General features: G+C 43.6%; 1 protein-coding gene across 2 annotated transcripts in view; it reads left to right on the top strand.

The window, feature by feature from the left end:
• Nucleotides 1–21,563, top strand: part of PAXIP1 (PAX interacting protein 1) — a 179,008-nt gene that overhangs the window by 141,652 nt on the left and 15,793 nt on the right. For both annotated transcript variants that reach the window (XM_078663248.1, XM_078663249.1), the window contains exon 16: nucleotides 8,162–8,330. In XM_078663248.1, the coding sequence (XP_078519374.1) occupies nucleotides 8,162–8,330 (169 nt within the window). The remainder of the gene's footprint in view (nucleotides 1–8,161; nucleotides 8,331–21,563) is intronic.

The raw sequence follows: 21,563 nt of genomic DNA, 5'->3' as shown, positions 1-21,563 counted from the left end.
ATTTCATGGAGATCCTGAACGAAGGGCTGCTGGTCTCTAATCAACTGTGTCTTGACGTTGGACTTCTCCTTCTCGACGTCGAAGATCGCCGTGACCTCGACGCTCTTCGTCTCGACGTCGATCTTCTCGACGTCGACCATCTCCTCCTTGACGCCGAACGCCTAGTCGACGGCGAACGGCGGTGTCGCCTCGCCGGCGTGACTTCTCTTGACGTCGATGACTCGACGACGACATCGAATCTGTATCCGACCTCGACGTAGGTCTCGACGTCAGTCCCCTCGACGTCGAACGTCGACGCCGCTTCGACTGGGAAAACAGGGAACAGACCGTGGTCATTCCTCTCGACGCCGACGTTGAGGCTGTCGACGTCGAGGCTATCGACGGAGACCGGTGGCGTTTTCTGGCCTCCTTCTCACTGGGGAGCCCCCCAGAGGCCTCAGCACGGGCAGATGAAGCAGATCCAGCATGCCCAGACCCACCTTGACCTTGATGTTTTCTTTGCTCCAGTCCTTGGAGCCTGATCTTCTGTCTGTCCTTCAGGGTCCTGGATGAGAAAGTCTTGCAGATCTCACACTCCTCAGGAACATGTGTAGAAGGGAGACGCAGGATACACACCTTGTGTGGATCGGACTTGGCCTTCTTCCTAGAGCACTCAGGGCATTTATCAAATAAGGCAGGCATATTTGATAAATGAGGGCTCAGAATTACCGGAAAAAAACCAGTAATTAAAGAAGACTCAAAAACACGTCGAGTGAACACACTCGAACACTTTAAAAGTGCAAAAAAAAATTGAAATAAACCCTAAAAAGGGAGAGCTCAATGCCCCAGGGTCCTGCTAGCAGGAGCCGGAAAAAAGAACTGAAAGTGGAGGGGAACTGCTGTGCATTCTGGGATACTGAGAGTTCTGGAAAGTTTCCTTAAAGGCACAGTATCCCTTTTTGAGCCACATAATGGCAGCCTATGGGGCTTGTCTGTCCACCCCTTCCTCTCTTATCTTCCAAAGGCTTTCTTGGTAAAAGGGCAAGTTTTTCTATGAAAGAAACTCGGCAGGCTGTGCTGAACTTAATGTTGGTGGAATATCAAGTTGAAGTACTGGACAGTGTAGCCTGTTAGGTATAGGCTGCATGATTTGTCTTTAAATTCTCTCTTAAGTGTCTATGCAGGACTGCACATTAAGACCGCTTAAGAGATTAGTTTTGATTGCTCCTGGGTCCCCGCACATGAGCGGGACTATTCACTAGATTAGGACTATACACAGAGATCCCCTACTACAGAATCAGCATTCCTCCTCAATAAAATGTTTCCCATTGGTCAGAATGAAAACTGACAATCAAAATATTGGAAGTCTTTGCCCCAAAACATTTCAACCTGAATGCTCTATTAGAATTAACACAGGCCCAAAATCACCAAGGCCTCGATCTTTTTGTTTTTTTTAATAGCTTTTCTACAAACACCTTGAAGGGCAAAAGGAACCGGATTAAATTTGAATCAGTGCGTGAGCTTGTCAGTTCTACATAAAATATATATACTGAGAAGCTACTTAGGCAACACTTCGAAAAGTGCTTTAAGCCTAGCATGGGGTATACCTCTATAGTACAAGATAGTGACTGAAGCCTGTATCTCTATTTTATCTATTCAGCCAACTGCCTGTACACCCAAACCTCCCAGTCAGCTTGTTTCTTTCCTTTATGAAACATCTTCCTTTTTTTTCTGACCTTCCTGTGGGCTTTTCCTCGAACCCAAGCTGTCAGATGTCGGACTGTCCTTTTAGGCAATTTGTAATGTTGAGACCCACTTGGCAGAGTCAAATGTATTTGGTATTTTTGCAGTGCGAATGTGTATTTCTTGCTAATCTACATGTTATGTATTTAAATAGTCATTAGATCCTAGGGTACTAGTGAATTTGCCCCAGCACATAACCTCTCTAGCTCCCTAGATTGCTGGATAACACCAACTATAAATATATTCTATTTTTTTTTTTTTTTAGACTAATGGGTCCTACCTACCGACTGTAGCACCAAGACCGGTCATTGCCACTCATTGCTGGTCATTGCCACTGTGAACGAACTCAGTCGCTCAGCCATTACAAATATCTGATGCAGATTTACCATTTATGAGAATTTCTAAATAATTGTATGAAATTATTTTGCTTTGACTGTTAGGCTAATTAACCTAGTGTGAGGGACACCGGTTCCCTTTTGGCGTGACTACACTGCCACGCTGTTTGTTGCCCCTTTCATTGTTGAAATTTGCCCTAGCAATTTTCTAAAATAATTAGAGGTGTTTATAATCTTTTAGTAGAGTGTTCAAACATCCTTCTTTTGCTAACATACATGAGTGCAACTATACAAGCAAAACACAAGCATCACATAATTGTGAGCAGCATTATCTAAGCTTGCCTAAATGCATCATCCACTCTGATGCCAGCACTTTCATTGAGTACAGAATGAAGTGGCGATCTCTAAGGTGGCATTAAAGAACTTTTCACATAAGTTATGTAAGGGTTAACTAAATCTAACAGTTGTCATCAATTTTATGGCAAGACGCACTGCTCCACCAGCAAATAATTTGTGTGGCAAATACCATACACTATTACTTAATTTGATTAAAATGTTGTGCCTGGAGTACTGGTTTTACTGTAGTGCACCATTCCGGTTTCCAGCCTTTGCTTGCTCACGTTGCCCAGCATTGGAGCCAGAGCCTCCGATGCTGGATTTGAAATCATTCCAGCCATGTATCATTGTGACAGACTTTTTCTGTAACAGTTATGTCTTATGGACAAGGTATTAAAATGAAATGATGTCTGTTTGTGTCATTGTAGTGTGTGATACTGATTGTTTGATGACACTGACCTTCTTGCTTGTTCCTTTCAGTTACGACTTTCAGCTCCTTCATTGCATTTGTACCCTATCACATATATCCCTATGCTTTTGTTTATTCATCATTAGTTATCTAATTCTTTGAGAAATTACTGTCATGGATGCATACCACTCATAGGCTTACCCTTTCCCTGTCCGATTTAAATTGTAATATTTCTGTTGCTTCCCTTTTTACATTTCAACGCTTCATGCCCATATCAGTCAATTCTTGGTTTATTTAAGTTTAATATAGCTCCCAGGTGCAAGAGAAGCATGTGAGCATTTTATATAAATAACTTGTGTAAATGGCATTTTAAAGTAGTGAATGTTTAACAGACCCAGATCACAGAATCTGATTGAGAACAAACAATAAGAAGCGATATGAGACCGCAGTATGTATTGTTAGATTAGGTATATACTCGGAGGTAGGTCATTTGGTCGATAAGTGTCCTATGCAGTGATAACTGTGAACAGCGACCACAATAATTGTTAGTAAACTGCGACAACCATGACAGTGACTGATTTAAGGCGATGGTGGTTTATCAACCTACACAGAGGTTATGACACCCGATGGTGGGTGAGAACAGAATACAAAAGACTGTAGTATATCATAAAGGGTACTACATGATTTTAGACTGAGGGCAAGAACCCATGGGCAGAGAGCTCAGTAGGGTTGCTGGGATAGATTAGGGTTGAAATGATGGTTCTTCAGATGTTGCTAGAAAAAAAGTAACAAAGGGTTTGAACTTTATATCCACCAGGAGCGAATTCCAGGACAGGGTAGCTGTTTAAGAGCTGGATTAGTATTGTAACATAAGTATGTATCGCATTCATACTTTTATAGTTAAAAGTAAATACAGTAAATTAACTGCCTGAGTCAACGTCTCAAGTCTTTGTGGTTTTCAAGGGCAGAATGTGTCCAGCCTCTTGAGCGTAGTGGAAGAGGCCACTAGTTTAAGTGCCAACATGGTATTGTTTGAATTACGGTAAGGATGAATAGCAGACACACTTGAGCCTGTCTAAATGAGGATGGTGAGACAAACTAAAATAATAAGTTATCCTGGGAGAGCATGTCAGTCATTACACATTCCTGCTAAAACATCATCCGATGTTTCGCAATGCCATCTATAACATTCTAATTATGATTCAAGCGCTAACCTAAGGTTAAAACATCAGTCTCCTTTACACGCCATTCAGGCAAAATTTCAACAAGATGCTACACGGACACGAGAAAGCAAGGTATTACTACACACTAAACACAAAGCTATGCTATGCTCTCATTTTTATATTTTCCCAAATTGGCTTTTGCCATATCTAACATGCTAACATTCTTTAGCCTACTAGGCTTCTAAAACACTGAATTATTCTTTGTGCATTCCTGGGTAATTAGATTTCTATCCGATCCCTTCCTTGTACCTTAACCTCCTTTTATCCTTCCCCATTGTCAAAGTGTACCTTACTCCGTACCTTATATTACTCAACAAATGTTAAACCTTAACCACAAGCCTCTCTTCTTAATACATGTAGGTTTTAACTTAGACCCTACATTATTTCTTCCCTCATGACCTGACCCCAGTGAAAGCTCTGACCCAGTAGTAGCACAGAGATGGTCTATCTGGATGTCCAGCTGCTCTTGATTGTTTTTGTTTTTTTGTCTGGCTAAAAGTGACCTTGCTTTGTTCTTGCTTGGCTTTGTTGGTGGCTTTCACCACCTAACATCCGATAGCCCCATTATGTTGGTATGAAGCTGTTGGAACTGACAGCCAAATGGTTCGGCTCCTTTCAAACTAATGACATTCATGACGTCTGGGAAAATAACATTCTCACTGTCGCTGGTTCGTTGTGATGCCCTCCAGGACGTCTACACAAAGGAATGAGCAATTTTAAGCAAGCAGCAGAAAGGCATATTATTTCGGACTCTGAACTTCTACTGCTATGTAGAATAAAGAAGACACCCTAGTAAGTCACTTAACTCGTATATTAGGCAGTAGAAAGCCCATGCATATGCTTTATATTGCATCACCTTTCATTTTGCTGGGAATATTTAAAGAATTAATGATTTAAGGAATATTTTGGATCCAAGGTGATGGATAGTTAACCCAAATGATTAGTTTCTTTCTTGACCAAATAATTCTTGCTTTGAATGAACAGTCTCTCATGGAATTCCTTGCTGATGCTAATTCTTAAACAACTCTTCTGTCAGGCGAATGGCAATACTCTAGGCTATGTCAGCCAAATAACAGAGTTATAACTAGTTTATGTATGTACTAAAGCTGCATTAGTACATGGATTTGCAATGGGCAGTGAAATATGGTCATCACCCCTTTGATCACCTCTCAAACCAGAAATTCAGCTAGCATGTGTTCATACTACAGAGTACTTTTCTTAAACCTTGACAATAAAATCTTGGTTGTGTCAAAGAGATTGCCTGTTGTGCCTGTGGTAATCCTACCAAATCAGGGTGCCTTCATGCCTAGCAGCTCAATGGCTTTATAATTTGAATAATCTTTTTGCAAATCTCCATCTGTTAAGTCTAACCCTTCTAGTTTTATTAGCTATGCTCGATGCAGAAACAATCAATATGTTGGGTTTTTTCTACTTTAGTTGCCGTGCAGAGTAATCATCTGGATTTCAAGTTTTCAATATTTATATTGTTAAAATCTGTGGTGTGAAATCGACCATGTGATATTGAAGTAATAAGTAATTGAACTGAGGACAAAACACTGTCCTTAAACACTCCTCCTGCTCCCATGCGGGGATTTGTATGTACACAGTTAACTGGTCTTAATTCAACTTCATAATTACGCTGTATTGAAATATATATTTTACTGTATGTTAGGTTGCCTGAGCAGCCCCCTTCTCTTAGTGATAAAAGATTGTAGCTCCTATATAGATCAATAGTCTATTGATGGAAGCCACAATTATTTCCCCTTATGTCTGCAACCTGGGTATGTTCAGCGGATACTACCATTTTAATTAGGGATAATCCATTCCTTAGTCATGTCCTCGACTTTATGATGGTTTAGCCAAAATGAATGCTAGGTTTGCTGAAATTGAGCCAGCTTTAAGCATCTACTTTAACTCTGAAAACTTGAGTTGATGGTGTATGAACTTCAGACAGTACAGCTCAACCATGAAGAGGCAATCGCCTCAATTTCAGGAATAACAGGTGCCTAGACCCATTCTGTGCCAGTGCACTAAAGTAGGATATGTTATTTAACATCCCCGGTATCGCTAAGTTTAACTTCGAATCCTACTTCCTTCATGTCAAAATGAAGCTTGGAACGGTTTGTGCTGAAACAAAACTTGACACTTAACTAGGCGTTTTACAAGTGATATTGTTAACTGCATTTGATGAAAACATATTGAGCTGTGCTTGTTCTTCCCCCAACAGGGAAAATGCGCTTTGGCCATTTTACAGCTCTGCATGGATAGCACTGTGCTAATCTTATGCTGAAACACTTTGCTGTAGAAATGGCAAAATACTTTGTCCCGTTCTATCTCAGCATGGATGGCACTGTGTTAATCCTACGATTAAAGACTTTGATAAAAAAGCAGACATTTGAGGTGAGCAAATTTAGAGTGTCGCTGGTGTTGAGAGTGCTCTATACTAGAGCTGCTTTCCACCTAAACTTCAGAACTACCCAGAGTTCTCTGCTTCTTTTTGTGTGTCTATACAGTATGCATATTAATACCTTGGCGGCCTTCTCCCTTATGAGCAGGCAGAGCACTAATAGGTCCAGATGAGACCGTCATAATACATTTCTCATCCCAGTTCTTTCTTTGTATCTCAAAACAAAATTCGGGCAGTGTGATACTGGCTTGCAATAACACCCCCACAATGTACTTCTCCTGTTCGAAGTAGAACATCTTTTGCTGATCTTTGCCATTTGTCTAAAGAACAGAGCAGCAGAATAGTGTGGTTAAATGCCTATTAACCTTTTTTTCCACTCCAATCAAATCTTAAGGAGGTACAAATATATATTCAGCCATGTACAAGCTTGACATGTGTGGTGTAAACTGCTGAAAAGGGTTTAAGTACTAAGAATTCAGATAGGGCGCTAAAATTAGTTACCTGAATGAAAGCATTCGAGGAACAAAGATGGCAGATTGAAGTAAGAAATAAGGGAAACTATTTTTAAATATGAATGAAAAGGGAGCAAGGAAATAAAAGCAAATTTCTTTTTAAGCACTGGAAAAACACAATCCCCATGTTTTGTATGGTGCAAAAAAGAGTAAACCTTAATTACCACATTTTTAAACTTGAGATAACACTGAAAATAACCCAGTGGACTCCACAACAAATAGAAGCTGAAAACAGGAAAGCATAGCTGTATGCAATTGTGGGTCGAAGCAAAATGTGAATGGCAGTTGCACGGATCAGTGGGTGAAGAAGACTGAACCCCAAATCACACTGTATATGCATGTTTTATTTTTTATTTTAAAATTGTGCATGTGGTATTTCAAAGCACAAACCTAGCCACAAAACAATAGAACTCTGTAAACTAGTGACAATGTGGCTAGATTGTAGACTGTTAATGCATTATGAGGTAATGGTCTTTAAAGAGGCGAATGTTTAACTCTGTTTATTCATATTATAGTGGTGTGACTGTTAAAGCTGTCCCTATTCCAAATACATGCATAAATTAAGCATATACATACTTTGGTTGAGCTTTTAAAGTGTCAACAGTTAACCATTCTTCTTTGAGGCTATGTGCATCTACCTTTAAATATATGCAATCTAGTGCTAGGGTTTCTGGGACAGTAAATTATTTTTCCAGTGGTTTTTCTCTGTAAACTTTTTTTTTTTTTAAACTAATTCTTGGATGTTTAAATTATTTGTTCAGGGTGCAGTAGTTTAAGGCCAGTAGTACCTTTTCTTTCCATCAATCAGGTTCATATTTTCCTGTGATGTGTATTAAAAATCAAAAGGATTTCTGAACTTGTTCTACCTTCAAATGCCAGGTAGGAAGCATGCATACTGTATTGTATGTTCTATTGGAATTCTGAGATTTTTTTTTTCTTCAAGAATGTAAAATGTTTATTGGAAGCATATGACTGCCATGTTAAGGAAGCGATGTTTACTTTTTTTTCTTATTATTATTTGAAATACGCACCCAATTTTAAAAAAGTCACATCAGCTTGCCAGCAGCAGACCTATTAACTTTGCAAATACATGTTCAGAAGTCGGTTTTTTATACATTTCATGGATCTACATTGATGGGGACTTCGGCAGCAGTAGCTTTGTAATTCTACTTAGACTTTCACTTTTTAATGTAAACCGAAAATCTTTTGTGTTTCAGAAGCTATATTTTCTTGGAGGAGAGGTTGCAGATTCGGCCCACAAATGCACACACTTGGTTGCCAGCAAAGTGACACGAACTGTAAAGTTTCTCACTGCGATCTCCATAGCAAAGCATATTGTGACTCCGGATTGGTTAGATGAGAGCTGCAAATGCCAAAAGTTTGTTGGTGAGTGGATATTTTAGTACTTATCAGCAATAGAGCAACATGTGTGAACTAGATATTTCTAATGAAACAAATTTGTTATGTGATGATAATGTAACCAATCAGTTTGAAGAGCAGTTGCAAAATAATGGATACCTAAAGTTACTTTGGTGGTTGTATTTTAATGTCTTTTTGTGCTTGATGTACAATTTTGAGCTGGGTGGCTGGGCTGGGTAGCATAGATCCGCACAATACAAACTTAAAATTGATACTTTGAGTTAAACAGAACTACAAATTTGGAATTTTAAAGTTCATTACAGAAAGTTTGATTCATACATATTCCAGCTAAACACAAACACTGTAGAATTTAATTTACAGGTATCCTTTTAATGTTCTATGGCCCACACCAACACAGGACCCATATGTGCTTCCAAACCTAAAAAACTGTGCCATAAGAGGGCCCCAGCTTTGTTTTTATACGTTGAGCATTGTATCTAGCACTAGATCAACGTAATGTTGGCAATACCATTGTAAGACCTATTGGTAACCTTCATTGCAACCACACGAGTCTGCAGGCGACTCCTGTTGGCACCTTTAAGTGCTATGGTTGCAGGACCCCTTGCATGTTGTTGGTCTCCTCTGTAAGAGCAGGCACTTAAGTGTTTTAGGCTCATGGATTCTCCCATTAATGAGGTTTGAGACACTTGGAGAGTTTTGGACTTTTTATCACTAAGGAAGTATCCTTCTGTAATGCCTAATTTTCAAAGTGAATGATAGACAGTCAATGGTGCTAGTAGGGACATGGTACAGGCCAGTATACTTGTATACTGGGCGGTTAAGAGGTAGTTGCCATTGAATGTGCTTTGTAATTGCAGCCGTATTCTTGCTTTTTGAAGATAAATTGAGCCCACTTGCCCCCAAAGGATTCTGTTTGCGTCATGTTGTTCACTATGCTGCTTGCTGGCTTTGTTTCCTGAAATGTAATTTTTGCAGTGAGTGAATTGCAGGTTTAATTGTAATTGTTTCTTTCTTGTCAATATGTTGCTCTTATGCAATGTTTATATGGATGAAGAAAATCTAGCATTTGTGCATATTTTTATTAGGATGCACAGTGCTGACTGACCATTTGTAAACCAGCTTTTCTTAATATTAACAAACCAATCTGATTAGTAGAGCAAGGCTGGTGACTACAGTATGATCAAACACTTTATTTGACTGATTTGGAACATACAACATTAACGGTTGTCTATTGTGTGACTGAATGCTAGCATCCCTGTATTGTTTTTTTAATGTTTCTTTGTTTCAGTAAAAGACTGCCATTTCCTATTGTCTATCCTTCAACCAGCAATTATTTTGTGCTCGTATTTAAGAGGAATGAAGACGGTAGCTCCCAAACATGTAGAGTACAGTTTACACAATTTGTTTCAATAGGGGAACCCGTTATGCAAGTGTGTGCAGGTGTTCCTGTGTCTACGTGAAAAAAGTGAAGATTTCTAGCCTGATCATTGCACATGAGGGCTTTATGGATCTCCGAAAGCTAATGCATCGAACTCTTAATATAGTTTATTTTCAGTGTAACTCCTGTAGTTCTAACATGCATTCATAGTCTTTATTTTTAGGGCCATGCCTGGTGACTTTTGTAGCTGTGTTATCATACCTACAGCCTGTGTATGATGGATTTCACATGGTTTTGAATTCCACTTGTGACCTAAAAGAGGAGCCTAGTTTCCTTTGTGACATATATGCTTAATATGTCCTCCTTTACAAGTTTACGCCTTGAGGAATCTACCAGTGGTTCTTTAATGCTGCCTTGTTAAAAGGCTACTAAATGGTGAGATGAGACAATCTATCACAGCCCCTTTGCTGTCCTATAGGAGTGGGTGTGTGGAGTTCTTTAGCTTCTTTATCAGTATTTGTTGTTTTATTAAAATATATAAACACTGTTATTACCCAGAAGGATGCCCTGGTGATTCTGAACACAGATTTAGTTTACCAGGGCACAGGTTTGGGTGAATAATGTTTTCAGTCATTCTATAAACTGAAGGTGATTAGAAGTATCTTTCAAGGAGCAGGGGAGGGCATTCCAGTATTTAACATCAAGATAAAACGTTACAATCACATTTCAATGTTGCAGTTTTTGTGATGCTTTTATGGGAAACCTCTTGGTCGCTATATAGTGAATTTAGGGTCCACAAATTCTTGCCTCTTCTCAGATAGCTCTAGGGTCCAGCCTGGTACTTCCTCCAGGCCAGATAATTGTGCCAAACGTTCCAAAGTCTATTTCAAGTTTTTCTACATATTCTTTGTTCCTCGACAGGTCTCTTATGACTGGGATGTCAACTAAGGAATCCATGATTCTGTTGAAATTGACTCAATGATAGTCTTCTGTGAACGACCTCCTCTTAGCTCTTTTTGCAAGCTTTGAACCCTGAGGTGATAAATCCTGCCCAATATGTTTACTATGCTGCTGCAGTAAAATACCTTGACTTTCTGGGCATTTTGTGTGTACACTTAAGGTCACTCTGGCATCCAGAGTGAATGGAGATCTTTAAAGTCTATATGGGGCTTATAAGAAGTGGGCTAACAAGTTGATTCTTATAAAGATACACTTTCTCTAGTGTGGAAATGTAGGTAGGTAGAAACGCAACATTAAGTGACCAGAAGAGGTTCGGAAACTCTGTGATAACATTAAGGGGTTGCTAAAGAAGACTTCTTAAATTAACTAATACAGCTGACATTCATCAACAACCGATAATGAATAAAACCTATCCTAAATTATCAGCATTTTAGATGGATGAAAACAGTATGCCTGGGAGAAGGCTTTTATATAGCCTAAATAAATTGTAAATATAGGAAAAACCGAATAGAATACTGGATAAGCTTAAGTAACTACACTAAGCGAAGTGTTATGAATTGTAATCTTTGTGTAAATGGGAAACTATAGATTTGAATTTATGAATCCCCATTAAAGGAGAAAAAGTGTATAAGTATTAAAGCTTTGCACAATTTTCTTTGTTCCTGATATTGCAAATGGAATTCTTTATATTTATTTGGCTAATTTCACCAATCAGTTAGCAGTTTCATCTTTTACAAATTACATAGCGAAACTCACTTTATCCAGTAACTAATCAAGTACATTTTTCTAGAGGATACTCCAGTGCATGATAATCCCAATTTAATACCTCCAGTGCATTTACCAGATAGTGAGGAAGTCATTCTGCATCTTCTTACGGATCACAGTCCTAAATGTGTCCAGTCCCTTTTTAACTTTGGCTCTACACTTCCAGTAGAGGGCAGCTGAATTGTGATGAATGACTCCTTGCCTTGTAGGTGGATATGAGTAGTCTTGGTAGCATTGTTGCTACACCAATTTGCCCAGAATAGAGAGATGCAGGAGTTGTGAACAGGAGGACAATCCCATACCATGACCTGCTAAGTGGGAACTTGCCCAGTTGAGAAAAACAACGACATACAATAGCCCCTAAGCTCTTTAGCTACCCTAAAATGCCTTTTAAGTTTTAGAAGTCATGGAATTAGGCATCCTGAGTCTAAGCTTCCCTTCAGAGAAGCCACTCTTTGTTAAAACAAGAATGCCTTTCAACAAAGTGATAAAAACAAAACTTTTAACTATGTCATGAAGGTACCTATCACATTTTGAAAACTGCAAAATAGATGAGGGAAATGATTGGTTGATAAGTAATCTGGTGTTAAGGGACTTGATAGATGAAAACATACGGTTCTTCAGCATTGGATCTGTTATAGATTCACATACTTTAATCGGTCTTGGTCATAAAGGTGAAAGCTTCACATATATACGCAGTAGCTTTATGTTCTAAGTTCCCTAGAAACAAACTTTAAGCATTTGTTTTAGGATCCTAGTTATCTCATTAGCGATGCCCAAACATCCAATCTATAAGGTGAGAACAGCTTGAATTGCACTCTCCCTGTTACTGCTATATGTCAGATTATCTACTGCACATTGTGTGGAAGGCAGTCCCCTTCAGAGCTCAGCTCAGAAGCACATTTGTCTCTTAAATATAAAACCAGTAGTGTTTCCAGTGTGCCTTAGAAATTCCTGAGATAGTTCCTCTAGCAAAACTTCTGTTCTTGGGCTGAAGCTTGTGTGACGGGCATTTATTTTCTTCAGAATGTCTGATGTAAAGAAATATGTACTAATTACTTATGCCTCCTGTAGCAAAAAGACCTTCTGCAAAAGATTTGCATTCTGAATACATATATTGTCTGCTCACTGCACGAGGCCAAGGGTTGTACATTTTGGATAATAGTCAACAAAAACCATCAATGACAGAGATGGACTCCTACATATGTGGCTCCAGAAATGGATGGCTTCAGGACAGCCCTCCCTGGGTGAGTAATCTTTTCAGGACCTAAAGAAAACCCGCAAACAGCATCTTGAGGGAAAACCATCTGAGAGGGCAAAGTCTGGCAAGGACTTGCCTTCCATTTCGGGACAGCCTCCCAAAAATGTCATTGAAAAATCCAAAAGGTAGCTGTAGTCTGTCGCACAGCAGGTTAAACGGAGCACAGCATCTTCGGAGACTCCTTTTCAGCAAAAACAAATTTGAATACCTAGTCAATCACGCTTTCTTCTTTATTCTTTCTGTATGCTCCCTTCATTATGACTGAAGCTGGGATTCTCCTTTTGGGCATACAGGTGATTGAGACATGATTTATGAATGCACCCTTGCATGTGATCATTTTGTTCTGTTGAGTTACGCTCTCTTAAAGAACCACGTTGTTTAACAGCATGCTTTACACATTTCTAAGGAAATTTCTAAGATTTTAGTCAGTCCTACTATTTGAGTTTAAATTAAAATCTGAACAAATACAATTCTTCTCTTTTTAAGTGTGGGTGATTCTGGTCCTGCAGTGTCATGTGGAGGCCATAATCGGAAGGCCGAAATGCTTTACCCCCCCCCCCCCCTTACTATTTAGGACCAACCTCATTTCTTCAAAAAGAAATAAATCTATATGTAAACCATGGATCTTAGACCACAAAACTATTGTTTGAGGCCATTAATTGAAGCCATGTATTAGATGGTCGATTTTGAATTGCCGTTGTTACCTTAAGATGGTTTTTCTCTATTGTTATTGCCTTAACAACAGCAGGTTATCTGTCACTGTGATTACTTGTGCTCACCTATCTAACAATATATTTTTCATTGTTTTCCCTTACTTTTGAATGGCCTGGAGTCTGTTCGGTAGTTGAAAGGCGATTTCCACGTAAAGGGAGTTGCCATGGTCAGAGTGGCTAGTAATGACAGCTTGGCGGATGATACTTCTGACACTGATCGGGAGCCATTTGAATATTATCCTGAGCATGATCATGGTGAGGAAGCGGGAGGACAAAACCGCGTTTATTGGCTTCCTCATCATGAGGAAGCCAAGTATGATTCCGTGGTTTCGCGCATGATCTACGGGTGAGGGTCCGAGTTCCGCTGGCCGAGTCGTCCCATGGGGAGTTGCTGCTCCAAGTATTTCTGTTTTGCCCGTGTTTAATTTGAGGACATCTGTTCTGCATCCAGCTTCAGATGCTAGTCCTATACCTGTGGAAGTTGGATTTTGTGTTGGCGGGATCTAAGGATAGGGAGAGGATGAGCTGAGTGTAGTCACCGTAGGAGATTATGTTTATGCTATAGGACCTGGCCAAGGGGAGCATGTGTATGTTGAATAGGGTTGGGCTTAGTGAGTCCTGATGTCATCTGTTGCCTCGCTCAGGGCAGTTTCTGTGTTGTGATTTAAGCCAAAACCGAATTGGTAGGGGTCCAGTGAGTTTTTGATTTGTAGGTGGGTGATAACTGGAGGTTTATTACTTTTTCCAGTACTTTTGCAGGAAATGGGTGCAGGGAGATGGGACGATAGTTTTTGAGGTCCTTAGGGTCAGCTGTGGGGTTTTGCGGAGTGATTTTACTTCTGCATGTTTACTCCCCTGCAGGATGGATGCTTTTATGATGGATGGTAAGTTCCTTGCTGATGGTGCTGTTGCCCAGGTTGATCATATGGTGGGGGCAGGGATCTCGGGGTGCTCCCAAGAGATTTGGAGCCCATGATGAGGGGGCGGTTGTACAAGTCATCCAGCTCTGTGTTTAACAGTCTGTAGGATGCAGAAAACACATCAAAGTTAACAATTGTATAAAAACATCAGTATAAAATCGGTAATAAGCATAGATTAGTGCAAAATTAGTTGTTGGTAACGTGTATTTACAAAGCTCCGGACTACCTTCATGCCCATTACCCCCCCTGGACTTTATACAATGGGCTACCGACAGGCATTTTGAGGAGGCAGCTAACACCATAACCGATGTCTGGGCTACACAACATCTGGAAATACATTAAATCCTCTCTGCGTTTCTTAAAAGCCAATGACTTCAGGTTGTGCTCGAGACAGTTGAAAACATTTGCGCTAAAATTGGTAAACTATATATATATATATATATATATATATATATATATATATATATATATATATATATATATCAGCAATGTTTTCCATGCCATCACATGGACAAGGAGGTAAATAACTATCCCACACCTTCGCCGCCTCAGAGAAGCACATTAGACGCCACACAGCGCCTGACCTGAATCCACAAAGGAGAGACCTCTCCCAGCATTTAAGCTCCAGGGTTAAATATAGTGCTAGGCCTCCAGTCGCTAAAGTGATAAAATAATTACAAATGGAGTGTTCCTGTGTTTTTTCGTAGAAGGTGAACTCCTTGTGACAGGACTTAACCAACCTCTTATCAAGCTTAATAATGGTGCCAGGAGCGGTAAGCATTCTGGGGAGACCGATGTCAGCAAGGGACTTACTGACAGTCAGGACAAGGGTACATTCCTTGGCTAAACTAGGGCAGTCAGGTATAACATCTGTTAAAACTTGCTTTGTTATTACTCTACACACTCACCCAGAGTACTTGATAGCATCAAGTTAGGGGGGCTCGCCCAATGAGATGCTCGAGCATGTGGGGACACCTTTGGTCCACTTCCCCTCCGGCTGTGGGGCTCTGGTGCAGTGGTGTCTTTTGGCGTCAGATCCAATGCTGGAGTCTCGCGCGGTTGGAGGAGACTTGCGGTAAGAGGCTGCAGGCAGGGCATGGAAGTCACAGGGGCAACACGTTTCCTGAGCTACATAATGGCTTCACTGAAACATATGGTGTTTGTTATCAAACATCTCGTATTAATAAACACACACTGATTCCAGTGATGGGTTTATTAATACATGCACTCAGAGGGCACCTTAGAGGTGCCCCCTGAAAACCTGCCAACTACTAGTGTGCTGGCTGACGGATCCTGACCGGCCTGCCACCACAGACTAGTTTCTGACTTCCCAGGGGTGTAGGCCAATCCTCTCAGGAGGTCAGGAAACGAGCCTGCCTCTGTAGAGGGTGTTTAAACCCCCTTCCAGCGAGATGAACTGTAAATGTGCATTCCAAGGCCGGGGGCTTCGGAGGCTGCTGCTTTTGGTATGCAAATCTGGCTTCCCTCCGAGGGATGCCAAACCCCCTGACCCGGGCTCATTTGGTGCCTGGATAGGCGGAAACATTAGCTATGCAGGAGGTGTTGCTCTGACAGGCTGGATACAGCTCTGGGGTGACTACTTGAAGTGAATGACTTTAAAAATTCCACCATCTTGTATGTGGTGGAATTAGGAATTCTGGTACGGGGTGATGCCCACTCCCCAAAGAAAGTAGTCATCTAAGGGGTGTGGTAACCCCAGGGGTAAGTAGCCCATACTGCCACTCACTCCCCTTAATGTCCCTAAATAGAGTATTTAGGGGACCCCCTGATACCAGGACTTTAGATTTCTGCGAGCTAAAATAAGTGGACAAATAAGACTGCTGAACCGAGGAGCACGACTGACTGGGCGCCATCCCTGCCAGGCTGATTGCTGCACCCAATCCTCGTGGAGCAACTGACTCGTCCTGCCGCTGTGCAGACCTCAAGAACCCCCGAGGGCTGCCAGTGCTTTGCCAATTGCCAAATAAACTCCCTTGGAGAAGAAGAGCTGCTCCAGTGCAGCTGCAGGCATCAAAAAAGCAAGACCTGATACACCCACCTGCCGCCTATGGGGACGACTGACGCAGCAGCCGCCCAGGAAAAGGTAGTAGTGCTCCTACGGGTCCGATTCGTCCTCCCTCTAAGTGTGGGGATAGCAGTATTGACTGGAGTCGCACAGTACCAACACCTAAGGTATGTTATGTTATGTTATTTGTTGTTTTGTATAGCGCAACGGTTACACAAAAAGAGTGTCCCGGCGCTTTAGGTAAGGGGAAATAATGCAGAGTAACATAACACAGTTAAAAGAAATGAACAGCACACAGACAATAAAAACAAAGGAACAACCTGGAGGCCTACTGGGAGAACAGCCAGGTTTTGAGCCCTTTCCTAAACTCAAGAAGAGTAGTAGCTCCCCGAAGTGGGAGCGGCAACGAATTCCACATCTGTGGGGCCAATAAACTAAAGGAACGGCCACCCAGGCGGGCCCTCTTAACACGAGGGACCGCCGCCAAGAGTAGAGATTCAGACCTCAACGAACGAGTCGGATGGTAAAAGGCCAGTCTCTTTTGGAGATACTTCGCCCCCACCGCATGGAGCGCCTTATAGGCTAAGGTCATAGCCTTAAAGGCAATCCGTTTGCAGATGGGTAGCCAATGCAGCGTCAGCAGTAGCCCAGAGATGCTGCTGCGTCTATTTAGACCAAAAATGGCCCTGGCCGCCGCATTCTGCGCCACTTGAAGCCGCTGTAGCAGGTACTCTGGTAGGCCCAGGTAAAGAATGTTGGCATAATCCAACCTGGAGCCTATCAGAGCCTGCACAGTCAGCTTCCTATGCTCCTCTGACAAAAGAGGCAAAAACCTCCGCAGCATTTTTAATAGGCCAAAGCAGGTGCCGGTCACCCCAAGAATCTGGGCTCTCATCGTCAACCCCTTGTCCATCTTAACCCCCAGGTTTTTAGCCATGGGGGAGGAGCCAGATGGTGGGAACATGTCGACGGGCCACCAGGCCTGCCAGCTGGGCTCTATATCGCACCCGAAGAAGAGTACCTCCGATTTATCGGAATTGCACTTGAGGCTGTTCAGTTGGAACCATGTGAACACCGCCCCAAGGCAATTCCGGATACTCTCCCCGTCAAAGTCAGCCCCCCTCTCGCAAGAGAAAAGGAGCTGGGTGTCGTCGGCATACGACACGATCCGGGCACCAAATGACTCCGCCACCGCCGCCAGCGGGGTCATAAAGATGTTAAAAAGGGTCGGGCTCAAAATAGAGCCCTGAGGGACCCCGACTCCCAATGGCGGCATCACGGCGGAGTCAGGTGGTGTCCAGACCGTCTGCCGGCGGCCGGCTAGAAAAGACGAAAACCATTTGAACACCGTCCCCCGAAGACCAATCTCAAAGAGTCTTGCGAGAAGGCCATCATGGGGGACGGTGTCAAAAGCCGCCGACAAGTCCAACAACACCAGCATGACTTTGCCCCCGGTATCCAACACCCCTTTGATGGTTTCAGAAACCTCAAGGAGCGCGGTCTCGGTGCTACGATTAGAGCGAAAGCCTGACTGAGAGTCATGCAGGATCTCATGGGACTCCAAAAAATTGGAGAGCACCGACTGAACGTGCTTCTCCAAGATTTTTACAAGGGCCGGCAGCAGCGAAATCGGCCTATAATTAGCTGGGACCTTTGGGTCAAGGCCAGGTTTTTTAAGTAGCGGGATGACCATGGCCTTCTTCCACTCTGACGGAACCACTCCCAGACTCAACGATAGGTTGAGGAGAGGGTTCGCCAGTGGGTTGATTACCTCCGCCAATTTACCCAAAAGTTTAGCTGGGCATGGGTCCAACGGAGACCCAGATTTTAAATTGCCCATAAGCGCTAGAGAGGCGGGGGCTGACAAAGATGGAAACTCGGCCAGCATAGCGCCCCGCGCAACCGAGGAGAACATACCAACCTCGGACACCGGCGGCCTAACAGGTCCTACAGATGAAAAGGAGTCCTGTATAAGTTTTATCTTGCTAGTAAAAAAACAGGCAAGATCCGCCGCCCAGGAACCTGAGGGCACCTCTTCCGATGTAATGGTCCGAGGGGAAATGAATTCTCTTACGATGGTAAAAATCTCCTTGCTGGAATTCCCGGCCGCTTCAATTCTCCCCGCGAGATAGGCCTTCTTTGCGAGGCGGATGTCCCGGTGGTAGACCTTAACCACAGCCTTATAGGCAGACCTGTCCGTGCTGTCATAGTGAGCCCGCCAGGCCCTTTCGGCTACCTTGCACTGCTGCCGCATAGCCCACAGTACAGGAGTAAACCAAGGGGCCGACACCCGCTTTGATGTCAAGCGGGGGGGCTGCATCGGGGCCAGGTCATTAAGCCTCTCCGTAAGCCAATCTTGCAAGGACTCCAAGTCCCTCTCCAGCTCACCTGAGAGAGGACAAGGGTGATTCAAAGCCGCCTGAGCCAGTATCTCAGGGGTCACTCTACTAAATGCTCTGAAAGCTCGTCCCCGTTGCTGTGGGACAGGGGTGGACAACCTGGCAGTGCCACTGATCACAAATTTGGCAAGCCAGTGATCAGACCACAAGACCGGGAGAATCTCTTTCACCACCAGCGGGGATGTAGAAAAAACCTGGTCAAGGGTATGTCCCTTAGCATGAGTCGGCCCCTGCAAATGAGGTATGAGGCCCAGTGGATTCATGGCTTCAGAAAGCTTTATGGCAGCAGGGTCAGACGGGTCATCCATCCGGATGTTAAAGTCCCCCGCCACTAAGCAATGTTCTGCTCTCAGAGCCAGACCCAACAGCACCGAATCCAGGTCGGCAAAAAAAGTTCCGAGCGGTCCAGGGGGTCGATAAACCAACAGCCCCTTCACTGACTGGTGCGGCGCTAGCGTGAGTGAAAAAGCCAGCGATTCCGATCCACGGATATCCTCCGTGGGCAAGACGGTGCACAACGTGCCCTTCCTCACCACCAGAGCGACCCCACCGCCCCTGCCCCTCGCTCTGTCCTTCCTGAAGATGTTGTACTCAGGCGAGATTGCCGTTGCCACATCGGGGTTGGAGGAATCTCCCCACCAAGTCTCCGTCAACATTAAACAGAGTGGCTTCTCTGTCTCGAGAAGCTCGAAGATGTCTTGCGCATGACTGCACGCTGATCTGGTATTTAGCAGCATGCAGGCATACTCTGCGCCAGCTATGATACTAGCCGGGGTTGAAGACAAAGCCCGGTTAGGACGCCAGCCACAGCCCGGGCAGCGAGACTTACCCCTATGGCGGCCCGGAAAGACAGAACAGCAACAACTCTCCCTATAATTCAAAGAGTGCAACTCCTCACATGTGTACCGCACCAGAAGTGCGCCAGATTTACACATACTAGAGGAACAGAGCCCCACCTGCCGCCCGAAACGCCTCCGGGACGCTGACGGGCGCAGACGGGCAGGACTCTGGCTTGACTCAGGCGCGAGTCAGGCGCCACCGCTGCGCGTCCCCGCTGCGCGGAGGAAGCGAGCTTTAAATACAGCCTCCTCGTTCTCCCCTCGGAGAACTAGAGCGCTGAGTGGATTGGCGCGCTGCAAGGCAGCAGCCCCAATATGGCGGCCCTACTTCCTGTCCAGAAACACTAATGCCCGGTGACAGCGCTCCGCTTCTGCAAGCGGTGGGGGGCACAATTATAGTGCAGGAATGAGGGCGCTAACGCGCTTTTAAAAACAGGTAAGAACCTGATTAAAAAACACCCATTGTACACAACAGCACAACAATACAAACGAGAGGTACTGGACCCCTTGCAGCAACCAAGGCTTGTTTTGTTCAGTCCGGACACCAGCGCCGAGGAAGACCGACCTGCATGTCGAGGGACTTCAGGGACAGTGAGACCCGCATCGAGAGTAGAGCAGCTGTCTTGTTTGCCTTCCTCTGCAGAAATGGAAGAGTGAGTCTGCAACCACCGCCACTCGACGCCTCAAACCACCTATGCACCCATGCTCCAGACCCAGAGTCCAAGGTAGTTGATGGTGCCACCTGGGTCCCCAGACCCACAAGAGCCAAACTCCTCCATGGGTTTCCCAGACTGGACTTCCAGTCCCTGCCTGCAGCCTCGTACTGCAGGCCCCTTCCAACCGCGAGAGACTCCAGCACCGGATCTGACGCCAAGACACCACTGCACCAGATCCCACAGCCATAGGAGAAGTGGATCAAAGGTGTCCCCACATGCTCAACCATCTCAAGAGTCGAGCCCCCTGTAGGTTCTCCCATTCTGGTTCCCCAGTCCATGTTTGCAGCCTCTTTGTAACTGGACCATTCTTCCATTGAAGTGAATGCAACACCCGATGCCATGACACACCTCTGCACTTGGATATCCCAGAGCCTCCTGAGGTGACCTGTTGGTGTGGCCTTGGAACAGTCCCATAAGTCTCTGTAAAGTGCCCAAATGCAGTACGTTTCCCCCCATTGAATAACTTTACAGCTCCCAAAATTGTTCTGTCAACTTTTGAAAACTGTAAAAATTCATAGCTCGAAAATTACATACTTGATTCTGATGATCTTGGTATGTAAATTCATATAAAAGTATGTTATTTATTGAGTGTGGTCTCACTTATTGCCTTTGTGTGTGCAATAGATGCTTAGCATTACACTCTAATATGCCTAACTGCTCTCCCACACTACCACAAAATAAAGCATTTGGGGTGTCATTTGTGCCCTTTGGGGTTTGCCTGGACTCTATACACAGTGTACCCCTTTTTGGTCCACTATATAAAGAGCCAGTTTCATACAGGTACAAGAGTAGAAAGGATCCAGGACTCCGGGACCCTTGTACACAAGGAGTTATTAAATCGGTTAGTGAGCAGGGATCCCCACAGATCTAGATTTACACATTAGAAAACTCATAGGGATCCCATCAGGCCATGGGGCTTTCCCGCTTGAACGAAGTCTGATTGTGTTCTCCACTTCCTGGAGTGAAAACCGGAAAGGAGTTGAGTAACATAAGTGCTGTTGAAACCTATCATTGCACACCCCATCCTCTGGCAGTTGGTAAATGGTGAAAAAATACTACCCACTCCTGGTCCAGAATATTACAGACCAGGAGTTTGTGTGTGGGGGGGAAGGTTACCCACTGTCAGAACATTTTGAGTGTATCCCAGAATACCTTACTGCTATTCTGGTCAGCTGCAAATTGAAGAATTTCCCAATCCCGTTTATGTAGGACACTTTTCCTCTCCCTGAGGGTCCACTTATAGTCCAGCCTGGCCTCCCAGA

This window comes from Lissotriton helveticus, chromosome 10 (assembly GCF_964261635.1).
Source record: "Lissotriton helveticus chromosome 10, aLisHel1.1, whole genome shotgun sequence".
In the NCBI taxonomy this organism is placed as follows: domain Eukaryota; kingdom Metazoa; phylum Chordata; class Amphibia; order Caudata; family Salamandridae; genus Lissotriton; species Lissotriton helveticus.
This window is presented reverse-complemented; position numbering and strand designations above follow the sequence as displayed.